This window comes from Capricornis sumatraensis, chromosome 15, assembly GCF_032405125.1.
Source record: "Capricornis sumatraensis isolate serow.1 chromosome 15, serow.2, whole genome shotgun sequence".
Classification (NCBI taxonomy): domain Eukaryota; kingdom Metazoa; phylum Chordata; class Mammalia; order Artiodactyla; family Bovidae; genus Capricornis; species Capricornis sumatraensis.
The window spans coordinates 70055776-70069310 of NC_091083.1; the positions used below are offsets into that span (position 1 = coordinate 70055776).

General features: G+C 53.1%; 1 protein-coding gene across 1 annotated transcript in view; it reads left to right on the forward strand.

Annotated features, from left to right (window-relative positions):
• Positions 1-6364: 6364 nt before the first annotated feature.
• The window catches only part of VSTM2L (V-set and transmembrane domain containing 2 like), a 38481-nt gene continuing 31310 nt past the window's right edge, over positions 6365-13535 (forward strand). The window contains exon 1 of the mRNA XM_068987869.1: positions 6365-6485. Within this exon, the coding sequence (XP_068843970.1) occupies positions 6365-6485 (121 nt within the window). The remainder of the gene's footprint in view (positions 6486-13535) is intronic.

The following is a 13535-nucleotide window of genomic DNA, read 5'->3' on the forward strand; positions in this document are numbered from 1 at the left end:
GATACCCCCAGCCCCTAATCAATTCTAAAAGCCTCCAGATGGATGTGTCAGGCAGGGAAAAGGGAACTTGTCAAGCTCAGAGAGGGGAAGTTGACCAAGATCACACAGTGAGGTGATGGCAAAAACCAGTCTCAGAACCCAGGACTCTTTTCTGAGCTTGAGCCATTTTCTCTCCCAAATTTGCATCTCCTTTTACAAACCAGAGCCCAGGCAGGCAATGCCCACGGTATTTCACTTTAATAATATTGGATTCTGGTACAGTCAGGGCCACCACTGTGATGGGATGGGAGCTGCAATCGGATGGGATGGAGATTTGCAAAGCTATAAGTCTTTTCCTTTATCCAAATCTTGGGCAGTAATTTAAAAATTTAATTAAAGGGGGAGAAGTGGGGACACCTCAAGCTCCTTGCCTCCTGTTATAATGAATGAAATACACCAGACTGTAAAAGGAAATGCTGTCTGAGACGCAGCTCCGATGTTTTATTGCCAAGTTTTATTCGCTGATGTAAACGTAATCGCTGGAAACCAGAGCTCTATTAATGCACATATTTTTACCCATCCAGGGCCCCGCCTGCCCCCCTTCCCCTCTGGGTTTGCTCACCCACCTCCTAGGGTCAGTTCCAGTCCTTTCCGGTCAAGTCTTTGCCGAGTCTGGATTTTCCCTCCGGTTTCATACCCTCCCATGGCAGATAAGAGTTTAATAGAATTCCATTGCTCCTCTGAGCTCAGTAATGCATTCTGGAAATTAGGTGGCTACATACTGAAGCCATTGTTCCCCCTTATAAACGGGCTCCCTCCAAGCCAGTGACCGTGGGGTCTCTGATAAGCTCTCATGAAGCCGTGCTCCACATGTTATTGGTGTGTTAAAAGGTGCAACTCAGGGCTCAATTGCTCATTGTTAGGAACTGATACATTCAAGTAGTTTCTCCATGAATCAGGCGGCTTAGGTATTTCCCCCCTCTTGGCATTGATAGATGAGCAGAAGGAAGCCATTTAGACGGCACTATAGAGGGCCCTGTCCCACACAGTGAATGATTTCCAATGCCTGGTTTAATTTATTTTTAAATGAAATTTGTTATTGATTCTGGATTAAAAGGACAAATCTTACGGCTGTTACCACTGACAGAGCCGTGGTGCTCAAGTGACACCTCTCAAGGAGGAAGGGGAGGGCGGCCTCCTTGAGTTAAGGGGAGGCCGGGGACTCTCCAGTGGGCTTGCATCAGGGGGAGGGGACAGTGCAAGTTCCACTGCTTGGGGCAAACTTTAAAAAGAGTGCCTTTCCTGACTGAAATACCTAACATGATATTCACCTTCTGAGCCTCATTTGGGTGGTGGAAATAGCTGTGATATTTGCCTTCTGGCATCCACGTGACCACTAGATGCTTGTTTAATTGTCTCCAGGGATGGGAAGCTTACTGTCTCCTGGAGCATTCCCAGAGTGAGACGAGGGACAACAGCCGCCCGCCCTAGCAAATTCCTAGAGACTGTTTCCTGGAACAGTTTTCGTTTACCTTGGGCCTCCTGTAGGCTTTTAGCTTCCACAGTGTCTGCAGTCTGCACTTGGATCGCAAAGCAGAAAAGAGGCAAAATCTCACAGAGGAGGAATAGGGGGCTGAGGATTCATCCTTTCACATTCAGCCTTTGCCCCGCCTCCCCATGCAACGTTGAACAGGTTATTTTAACTCTCTGAGCTTCAGTTTCCTTATCTGTAAAAGAAGGAAGGTAGGGATTTCCCTGGTGGTCCAGTGGTTAAGAATCCATCTTGTGGTGCAGGGAATTTGGGTTCAATCTCTGGTGGGGGAACTAAGATCCCACATGGTGGGGAGCAACTAAGCCCACATGCCACAGCTACTGAGCCTGCACTTCGGAGCCTGAGTGCCACGAGACAGTCCCTGCGCTGAAAAGAAAGAGCCTACTCGATGCGACAAAGACTCCATGTGCCGCGGAGACCTAATGCAGCCAAATGAGTAGATAGGTATTTTTTAATGAGAAGGAAGGTAATAATAGTGGCCTCAGGGGTTGTTGCATAAATTATATGAGAGCATGGGTGCGAATGTGATTTATAAACTGAATAGTACAGTTTAGGTGCTGCAGAAAATGCAGCCGGACAGCATGGTATTGTGGGAGAGCCCTGAGCTGACAGACAGAAGGGGGCTGAGGATCTAGCTCTGCCATGGTTGGCTGTGTGACTCTGAGGAATTCATTCATCATCTCTGGGTTTTAGCTTCCTAAGCTGGGTGGATTGAACTAGATGTGCTTAGGTATTATGCCAGGAGCATCAGCTCTGGAATCAAAATACCACACTCTGCAATTGTCTTGTGAGACATTGGAGAAGATATTTAACCTCTCTGAACACCTGTTTACTTATGTTTAAATAATAATAATAGCCAGCATGTATATGGCTATGTTGGAGAAGGCAATGGCAACCCACTCCAGTACTCTTGCCTGGAAAATCCCATGGGCGGAGGAGCCTGGTAGGCTGCAGTCCATGGGGTCGCGAAGAGTCAGACATGACTGAGCAACTTCCCTTTCATTTTTCCCTTTCATGCATTGGAGAAGGAAATGGCAACCCACTCCAGTGTTCTTGCCTCGAGGATCCCAGGGACGGCGGAGCCTCGTGGGCTGCCGTCTATGGGGTCGCACAGAGTCGAACGTGACTGAAGTGACTTAGCAGCAGCAGCAGCAGCATATGGCTATGTATTTTCTATGTGTTACTATTTACTTTGTGCCAGGCAGTGTTCTTGGAGAAGGAAATGGCAACCCACTCCACTATTCTGGCCTGGAGAGTCCCATGGATGGAGAAGCCTGGTGGGCTACAGTCCATGGGGTGACAAAGAGTTGAACATGACTGAGCAACTGAATAATAATAACAGGCAGTGTTCTGAGCTTCCCTGGTGGCTCAGACTGTAAAGAATCTGCCTGCAATGTAGGAGACTCAAGTTTGATTCCTGGGTTGGGACGATCCCTTGCAGAAGGGAATGGCAACCCATTCCAGTATTCTTGCCTGGAAAACCCCATGGACAGAAGAGCCTGGAGAGCTACAGTCCATGGGGTTGAATAGAGTCTGACGTGACTGAGCGACTCACACTTTCACTTCCACTTTCACTTTCTTCAGGCAGTGTTCTAACTGCTTTCCGTGTAGCAAGTCATTTAACCCTTATGATAACCTTGTGATGGAGGCATTATTATCTTTATTTTACAGATAAGGAAGCTCAGGCACAGAAAGGCTAAGTAACTTGTCTAAAGTCACACAGCTAGTGGGTGGGTGGCAGGATTAAAAACTAGATTCCACACTTAAAATCACCCTATTCTACCCTATATGTCTTGGTAGTACAGAGGATTAAGTTGGATAAGTAAACTTGTAGCACAACACTGGGTAAACAGTAATGGGCCAACAGAGGCTCAGAGATTGGGAGAAGCCAGCAGGCATGTCTTCCTGTGAGGGATTCAGACGGGACCTTGGCCAATGGAAGACTCAGCTAGACAGAGGGGAAGGCATGTGTGTAGAGGGAAGACACAGGGAATGGTAAGGACACGGTGACGCTAGCGTGGGTGCAGGGAGGCAGTGCAGAGGGGGGATGGTGCCTGGAGCAGAAGGGAGGCTGAGACCTTGAATGCAAACCAGAGATGTCAGATTCCTCTAATAGACAAGGCCATTGGAGGCTTTTGAGCAGAACCATTACAGCAACAGCCTTTTCAAACTCATTAAATCCCTGGAAATCTGTCCTTGAAGGAACTTCAGGGGTTATGAGATCTAACCCCATCCCAGAGAATCTCCATAGACAGAGGAGCCTGTCCGTGGAGTTGCGAAGAGTCGGACATGACTAAGCACAGACTATGAGAAGAAAGGGTGCCTGCAGGTCAGTCAGTGGATAAGGGCAGGGCCGCTGTCCCACTCTGACCTCGTTCCTCTGCAGTCTGAAAGTAGCGTCTCTTGTTTTCTCTCCTTTGTTCTCTCCCCTCTCTCCCTGTGCCCTTGCCTCTGCCTGCTTCCTTCCAATTTTAAATTTAAGAGGAGAAAACCCTGGGTTTGGGCCCCATTTCTGGCATTCTATTCTCCTGGAGAGGCTTCAGGCTGGGATTAAGAGTCCTGGGTTTCAGTCATAGCACCAGCTGCTATGTGATCTTGAAGATTCTCAGCTTCAGGACTTCCCTGGTGGTCCAGTGGCTAAGACTTCACACTCCAAATGCAGGAGGGCAAGGATTTGATCTCTGGTCAGGGAACTAGACCCACATGCCAGCAACTAAAGCTTCCACATGCCACAACGGCAATGAAGATCAACGGTCCTGTCTGCCACAGCTAAGACCCAGTGTAGCCAAACAACAAAAGATTCGCCATCTTTATAACGAGGGCAATGGAAACCATTTCACTGGGAGGGAGGGTAAAGTGAATTAATGAATGAGGAAACGTTTTCATAGGGTCCAAGACGCCAGGCCATTCCAGGATAGCCTAAATAAATACTACCTCTGCGTGCGAGGGAAATGATAAGTAAGTTAATCAGGCCAGAAAAAAAAAAAAGCCCTTACTCCAGAGAATATGGACGGGAAGGAGCTAGATGACGACGGCGTTTGTCCGCGGTGCTGAAGGCAGCGCCGCGACACCGGTCCTGTGAAAGCTGTCAGTTGTGTAGAAGCAGTATTCGTAATTGCGCGACCCTTCAGGGTGCTGTCCATGGTTTCGAATAAACTGTATTGTTGCTGGAGAACACAGGCCCCAACGGGTGTGTTGTCCGCCATATTATTGGAAAGGGGTATGAGAGAACAAATTAAAGACGGAGGCGAGGAGGAAAGCTGTCCCTCGGGCTCTAACCTTATTCTCAAAGTTGGGGTGATGTCCACAATGCTGGATCCTCCTGTGTGTGTTCTGGAGAGGGCTGTGGGCCTTCTCTGGCTCTGACTCTCATTCGGTGGGGGCGAGGGAGGCAATCAGAAGGTCTGTCCATGGTGCTGAACCCTCCCATCTAAGAGTCCGAGAAGTGCGGTGGGTGAGGTTGAAAAGATGGGTGTCGGGGTGGACGCTGTCCTCCTTCGAGGTGCTGAAACCGCGGCGGGTAGGGCTGTGCCCGGAACGATGCCTGATGAAGCACAAGGGATGAAAGTAGGAGAGATCCTGCCCAGGAGGCAGGAACTTAGCCCCAGACTCGCTGAGGTCCTCGGAGAAGCTCCGTCTCTGATTTAACGTGCTTAGTTTTCTTTTAAATGAAGCCACAGGTCCGCCTTATGTCTCAACAGCCCCAGTAAAACAGTCAGAGGAGGAATCGGAGGATCTCCTGGGATTCCTGCTCCTGGAAATGAAAGTGGCTTCGTTCACCACCACCTCTAGGCCCCTCTGTCCAAGGGAGGGAGCCCTGCAGTCCAGAAGGGGGCGATCCAGTCCACTGCACAAGGCTCAGCCTCTCTAAGCTAGAAGGAGACACAGCAACAGCCTGCCTTACTTACACCCACTACACGGACATGAAAACTGAGTCCCAGAGAGGGGGACAACATCAGTAATAACTATTGAGCTTCTACCACGAGGGCGGCATTTATGCTTAGCGCTTTACACACACGATTTTGTAATCCTCACCAGGATCCCTGAAGGCAACTATTTATTCCCACTTCTCAGATGAAGACCTTGAAGCTCAGACTGGGGTAGACACTCGGACACGATCACACAGCCTGCGGCAGGCAGGTCTAACCAGGTCTCCAGTGCCTCAGCCCAGGTTTTCTTCCCACCTCCCCCTCACCTCCAACCACCCACCCACCCCCACCTGCCTCCCTGACCTCGGCACCGCCCAGCTAGCAAAGTTGAGGAGTCCCTTTTGAGCGCGCTGGGTCTGGTCGATTGGTTTTCCTCTTTATCCCACTGGAGAGCATTTCAGTTCCTGAAACCAGTAGTGTTATGCTTGGCAGGAATCCGGTCCCTAGGGTGGCTTCCTCCACCCCATCTCGCCCCGACTTGCGCTCTCGGGCCGGGAGAAGTTGCGGGTACCGCTTTAAAAATCCCAGCCTGGGCAAAACTTTGATGATAAATCAAGCGGCAGATCCCTCCGCCGCCGCCGCCTCCTCCTCTGGGCGGGCGGGGGGAGAGCGGGAGGGAGGGGGTGCGGCGGCAGCGGCGCCGAGCGGAGTGGCCTTCCGCGGAAGGGAAGAGTCCCGCAGTCGGAGGCGGCCGGCTGGGCGTGCGCTCGCTTCCCGCAGCCGGGGCTGGGCCGGAGCCGGGCGGGGGCCGGAACCGGGGCCCGACCGGGTTCTGCGGGCGAAGGGGCAGCAGCCGCAGCCGGGCAGCCAGGCCGCACCGGGCAGGGGCCGGAGGGCGCGAGGTCTGCGGTCTTCTGAGTCCCGATGTGAGGCGGCGGCGCCCCCTCCGGCCCGAGCGCGCACCATGGGGGCCCCGCTCGCCGTGGCGCTGGGCGCCCTCCACTACCTGGCACTTTTCCTGCAACTCGGCGGCGCCACGCGGCCCGCCGGCCACGCGCCCTGGGACAATCACATCTCCGGCCACGGTGAGTTGGGTCGCCGCCCCCGCGGACTTCCCCGCCAAACCCCACCCTGGGCAGCGCGGCTCCGACTTGGCCGTCCCCGGACTCGAGCCCGCGGCGCCGGTGGCGGGAGTCCGAGGGGGGGCGCCCCCTGCCGGGTCTGCGGACCGGCCCTGGCTTGCTGGCCACTCCTGCGGACGAGGGTGCACCCCGGGTGGCACCCCCATGCCACTCTCGCGGAGGGCTCCTTTCCCACCCTCTACACTCGCGCGGATACATACACCTTCACGACCAGCCACGGACACACAGCCACACTCGCTGCTTTCTCACACAACTCCTGCCCTCATACATCTCCAGACACCTCGGATCGCCCTCACTTCTGTGCCCACTACACACACAGCAGGCGCGGCCGGAGGGCTCACACCCTGCCAGCTGGCACCCCAGAGCACAACTCTTGCCTGCCCGCCTTCCTGCAGACACAGTGGCAAAATACACACACTTGTGAACACACTTTTCTCACCCACACATCTCTGCCCATCTGCCTTTCCCCTTTTGTGGGTTTAACCCTGTAGCTGTCCTTGTCCCTTCCCTCTCCACCTGCCCCATTGGGAAAGGTCTTGGGGGACAGACGAACCCCGCTTCTTGAGAACTGGTAGCCTGGGCTGCAGCCACCCCATCAGGTGGGTGGCATCTTGGCTTGGTGGGAGCCCCTTGAAAACGCTGGAATAGTTGGCATTGCTGCTTCCAGGCGGAGGCGTGGAAGGGAAAGAGGGAAGCCTGGAGCTTTTGTCTGCCTCTAGGGGTGGGCAGGAAGCCCCCTGCCATCCTTCTGTAGGGTCCCCTCTCATCCTCATCTTTAACCCCGGAGGACTGAAAGATGGGACCTCTCAACTCAGCCACCCTGGGAGCTGGGGAGCAAGTGAGCATTCCCAGCACTGGCTGCCAGAGTGTCAGAAGCTCCTTCCAGCCCCAGAGGAGCCCAAGTTGGCGGCAGAGTTGGATTGTCTGAGGCCGGCAGCGGCAGGGGCTCCCCCTGCCTCCGTGAGGTGGACTCCTTCCTGTATGAGGACCAGGGCACAGATGAAAATGGAGACGCCTCATCCATCCATCTCTTCCCTACAAGGGTTTCCAAGCTGGCAGGGGAGGCTGCAGCACCCATGCTGGGCAATGTATGCCCAGGACTGCGGACAGGTTTGCACAAAGGGCAGAGAACTGGGTGATTTCTTCTGATGGAAAAGAGTAAGGGCTGTGGTGGTAAGAGATCAGAGAAGGCTTTACTGGGGCGTGACGTGTGAGTTGGAATTGCTTGGGAGAGTAAGCCCTTCTCAGGGTCTCTGCTTTTGAGGAACTATGACTCCCTACACCCTTCTTCCTGACCAGGTTAAATAGTAACCGCTCTGTGTACCATTTGCGCACCGTTCTTATCCCTCATCTAATTTCTACCGACCTGGCTGGAGCAGTGCTAAAATAGGGGAAGGGTTATTTTGATCTTTAGTATACAGATGGGAAAACCAAGGCTCAGAGGTAAAGGGACTCGCCCAAGGTCACACAGTGAGTGAGTGGTTGCACCGAGACTGGCCCCAGAGTCTGTCGGGCAAAGACAGCGCTTTTTCCAGGACATTCATCTCCCTGTCAGGCTCCCTCCCATTCAAGGGAAACTAGGGATTCCTCCTCCCGCTCCCCTCCTGGCTCCGCTCAGATCCTTGGCACGGTTGGAACTCACACTAGGAGAATGTTCCAAGGAAGGGCTTTCCTGAATTTTTGGTCCCGAGACATACAAGGAGTGGGGCTCTGAGATTTACCATCATCCCATCCCTGGGCTGTGGGTGCCACTCTGTCATTCCTGAGGCCCCGAGGTGGCCCCCTCATCGGCAAGCAGGGTTCTCCTCTGTGTGGCAGTCTCTGCCTGCCCCCTGGTGCCAGGCGTGCTTAGGGCACAGCTCTGCCCCCCTGGCTGTAGTGCCCCCACTGCACCCTGGGGAGGTCCAGCAAGGGCCCAGAGGAGGGGTTGGGTAGGAAGGACACAGCACTGGCTGCAGGGGAGCCTGGCTTCTCTTGCTGACCCACCCCGCAGTTCTGGGCAAGTGAGTCACCCCTCTAGGGCTCTTTCTGTCCCTCAAGAAGCGAGGAGGCTGGACCGCTCTGCAGGGTCCAGACTGCTGGCTCCCAACACTACCAGGTTCAAAGTCACCAAGTGGTTGATGCCAAGGATCCCCCACCGTTGCCCCTCTGCCGGGCCAGACGCCTAACACCACAGGAAGGGCTCGGAGCCACTCACTTAATCACAAAAAGAAACTGTTATTAATGATAGTGAGACGCGGCGGATAAGTGGGTCATGTCTAATAAGCCGTTTGTGTTCAGGAGGAGAATACCAATTTGATAAAAGCTGTGTGTGCTGAAAAAGCCCAGAAATTGCTGTTTAGCAGATTGGAGCCTGATTGTTCCATTATTCCTGGGCTCTGCGTGTCCTCAGCTGATTCAGGAAATGTGGCTGGCTTAGGGAGGTGTCTCTGTGCCTCGGGTGGGGGTGGGAGGCTGGAAGAGGGGGCTCCTGGGGAGGAGTCCACTGACCCCAACCGCTTGGTGGCTGCTCTCCAGCTCAGTTCCAGCCCAGCCCAGCCCAGCCACCAGGCTAATGCCTTCCACCTGCTCGTCCCGGGGCTTGTCACAGGGAAAGCCCATAGTCAGATGGGTCCGCAAGGACATCGGTCTCACTTCCCACCTCCTGGCTGCCTCCACTCAGCCCACTTCGCAGAGGAGTTTTTAAAGGCATGATGAGTGATGGGGAGGGGGTGGTACCTGTCTTTTAGGGAGACATCAGGAAACAGGAGGCAAGGAAGGTGATTGTCAGTATCTATGCTGAGTAGGTATTCAATGAATGGCAGCTAATTTGATTTTTTCTGATCAGATAGGGTTAGCTCATTGCCCTGAACACAGTGCAGGTGGGAGGAAAGGGAGCTGACATTTATGAACTTCCTACTGTGTGGTAGGTGCTTCCAAACCCCTGACCAGTGTTTACTCACTAAGGCTGACATCCAACATAGGAGGAAACAAAGGTTAGAGAGGGCCAGTGACTTGCTCAAGGTCACTGAGTCTGTACAGAGAGCTGGGAAGGCCAGCCTACAATGAAAGTGTGTCTGGCAGTTCCAGACCTGCCTCCTCCAGCACAGCTGTGAGGCAGGCTTGGCCAGTCGTGTGATGGAACTCCTTCCCCTGCTCATCCCTACCCCAGGGACTCCCTTCCAGCTCCCCGGACAACTGGGAAAGCAGTGGGTTCCACCAAGAGGAGCTAGCAGCTCAGAAAGGTGATGAGATCTTGCTGAGGCCATGTGCAAGTTAGAAGCAGGAAGCTGGATTAGACTTCTTCTCCAGGACTCTTCCTAGATTTTATTCACAGTAGGGGTCTGGAAAGCAGGATCTTTTTAATTTTTTTGGCCACACCACACACAGGATCTTAGTTCTCTGACCAGGGATCAAACCTATGTCCCCTACAGGGAAAGCACAGAGTCCTAACCGCTGGACCACCAGAGAAGTCCCCAGGAGGCAGGATCTTTAATGAGGATCTTTGTGGATCTCCTGCATTGCTAGCACCCAGGGAGTTTGTTACAATGCAGATCCATTGGCCAAAATGATTGTTGGGAGGACCCTGGAATCTGCATTTTAATAAGCTCCCCAGGCCCAGAGTCTTGGAGTCACTGCCTTAAGTATTCACCCAACCTGATGAGACTTGTACGGATGGGAAATTGCCTGGTGCGGGGGGCTGCTGGATTGCCAGCGAGGAAGAGGTCCCGACTGGAAGGGGCATGTGGACCCTCAGAGGAGCCCCAGAAAGCCCTTCACTGCAGCAAACGTCCATCCTCCTGCCCTCGCCCTGCCACACACAAACACACACACACACACACACACACACACCCCTAGGCCAGCACCTTCAATTATTAATACACCCCAATGCAGACAAGGATCCTGGCTTGGCCGGGCCTTTGTCCATTGAGTGATTCCCTGTCCTGAGGTTTTCTCTGTTGCCAGGAGGGTGCAGCAGGATGCTGCGGGAGGGGGTGGGGGCTGCCAGGCCATTTGGCAAACAGCCCATGCACTGAAAAATGACCCTGGCTTTCTTGCATTCCTTCCCGAACTGTTGGTATCTCCCCATCAATAAGCTGGCTAGTTTGGTGGTTGGGAGATGGAGAAAATTGAGTGCTGTCTTCCGAAGGTTATGATGTTAAAAATGTGTTCACCGTTGTCTCGGGTGTTGGTGATTATTCTATCAATTACGCCCGTAAACACTCGCCCTGGGCTGAGGGTTTCCCGGCCTCCTGTGGGGCATTGGCCCTCGCAAGCAGTTTTCCCCAAGTCCTTCACACCAATTGCTTTTGACACTTTGCCTATCAGCGGCTCCCTCAGCCTTTTCCCCAAGCAAGGGAAGCCGCAGGCGGCCAGCAGGACTGGGAATTCAACTCACTGCCACCGTGACAGCAGGCGTGTTGGGGGAAGTCTCTTGGTGACAAGTAAGTGGGCAGGGTCTGGGGTGCAGGGAGAGTGATCCTTGCCAATCACCAGGGCAGGAGATGGAGCATGTGGAATAAATGAATCACTGAGGCTCAGGCCAAGCCAGCAGGGCCTTTGGGACCATCTTCTACCCATTTCACAAAGGGGAAAACCAAGGCCTTGGGTAAGAGAGTGTGCGCCCAGATTGCCTGGGAGGTTAGTGCTTGGCTTTGGGGATCACCTGACCCGCCTCTGTGCACAAGGAGAGTGAGAGGACTTCCCTGGTGGTCCAGAGGTTAAGATTCTGAGCTCCCAGTGCAGAGGGCCTGAGTTCAGTCCCTGGTCAGGGAACTAGATCCCACATGCTGCAACCAAGAGTTTGTATGCCACAGTCAAGGGTTCGCATGCTACAACCAAGGGTTCGCATGCCACAACTCAGACCTGGCACAGCCAAATAAATAAATATTTTTAAAAAAGAGAGAGTGAGAATTATATGGAAGCAAACATATATTGTCATGTTAGGGTTTTAAACGGCATTGTCTCATTTGATCCTCATAAGAATCCTAAGGGGAGGGGACTTCCCCTGGCCTGATTGTATTCATGAGGAACCTGAGATTCTATGAGGTTAAAAGGGCTTGCCCACGGTCACTCACCTAGCAAGTATTGGAGCCCAGATGGGGCCCATGTTTGCAATGCTCTTGTGTCCCAGAGAGGAGGGAGAGGCCCTTGGCCCCGTGATGATGACCTCTACATTCCACACCCGAGCTGTGGAGCAGTGAACCTGGCCACCCCCAGACCAGAACCTGCCTTGGTGACTTTCTAGCTTCTGTTATAGGCTGAGAAAATCAGATGGAGAGGGGACACGTGGTGTGAACAGTGACATCGGCGCCCTTGGGAGAGGTAGGTGTCAGAAAGAAGGGAAAGGGGACGTGAAGCAAGCCTACCTCCTGATGCTTGGCTATGACCTTGGACTTTAGGGATTGAACCAGCTGTTGAGGGCGTTATGGGAAGGGTGTCTCAGCCCCAAGGGAGTTTGGGCCAGCTGGGCACATGGGGACTGGCATCTGGGCACTCACCACCCCCACTGTAATGACCAGGGCTCCACGGTGGGAGCAGGTCAGAGTCCCTCATGTCCTGGTGCCCACCACAATGCCCAGCCCAGGGAGATGGTAGGGAGTGACGGAGTGGGTGGCAAGGAGGATAAGGTAGAAGTCTAAGGTCTGAATTTAAACTTCTGTTCATGCCAAGTCAGTGTCATTTTAAACATTCACATAATTTTAATTTCATAAGAAATCCATGTTATTAGTAGAAAAATCACAAAACCCAAACCCCCTCCTTATACTTACTGACCACGACATGGGCATCTGGGGTGAGTAAGGCTGATTCCCTCTTGCAGTGGGTAGACCCCTAGGCCCAGCCCCTTGGGGTGCATGTGAGATGCTTCAACCCTGAGGGTAATGGGGTCCCAGGATGTAGCCTCTTCTCCCAGCCCCCAGTGGGATTCTTCCAATGGAAAAGGGGGCCATGGTCTTGCTAGGGGGATAAATCCACTCCTTTACCAGCTGATGACCCCAGAATCGCTCTGGTACCTGCTGCTGTGAAGAAGGGGGGGGGTGGGCAGAGGGGCTGCTGCTGCTCCAGGTCCCCCCGTTCACTGCTGTGTCCTCTCCCCCTCCTTGAAGCCAGCGGAGGGCTCAGCTCCACCATCCCCTTCTTCAAGAAGACCCCTCTCGGCAAGCTTGGGTCCTACCTGAGAGATGGTTTTAGGCAGAACACAGACAAACCTCTTACATTTTAATAGTTATGCATTTATTTTAATGTGGATTGGAAAAATATAACCAGCACATCAAAACTGCGATTTCACAGATATGATTGCTTAGAATGAGCCTAACAGGGATATTAAAACATAGTGAGTTCGTTTATAGAAAAGCAGGATGGACGTAATGGTACAAGTGGTACACAGACGAATTCATGTGTGTGGGTCACCATACTTGGGAGGTGCTGGCCTGCAGGCCACCCCCTCCCACCTCATACTCCTATTCCTCACACTGGGAACTGCTGGCCTAACAGGGGCTGCAAGATCATTCATTCATTCCTTCCTTCATTCAACAAATATCTCAATAGTTGAGAACCTACCATGGAGCAGGCTCTTTTAGCCACTGGGGACATACCAGTGAAGAAGACAGACAGGGCTCTTGCTCAGACAACTAAACTTGTAAAATATATGTAAGAGTAAATTGTGATGAGTTAAGGAGCAGGAATGATGTTCAGCCTGGAGAAGGGCACTCCCTCCTGGGGCAGTGAAGTTGCTAAGAGTGAGCTCCCCATCACAGGAGGTATGCAAGCTGGACCAGTTATTAGCTGGGGGTATCACAGAGGAGAAGTCTGCCTTCTTTCCCAAATGAGCAGAGACGGGTGAAGTGGGCAGAAGACAGTGGGTGTGAGCAGTTTAGTGATGGGGCTGGGACAAGGGCTGAGTTGGGCAAAGCTCGCAACACTAAGGAGGCCTGGTCCCACACTGGGGACACGGTGGGGGTGGGGGCCTTCACTCCTCCCAGTGTTAAGAGGTTGGGGTAGAGATTCCTTGAT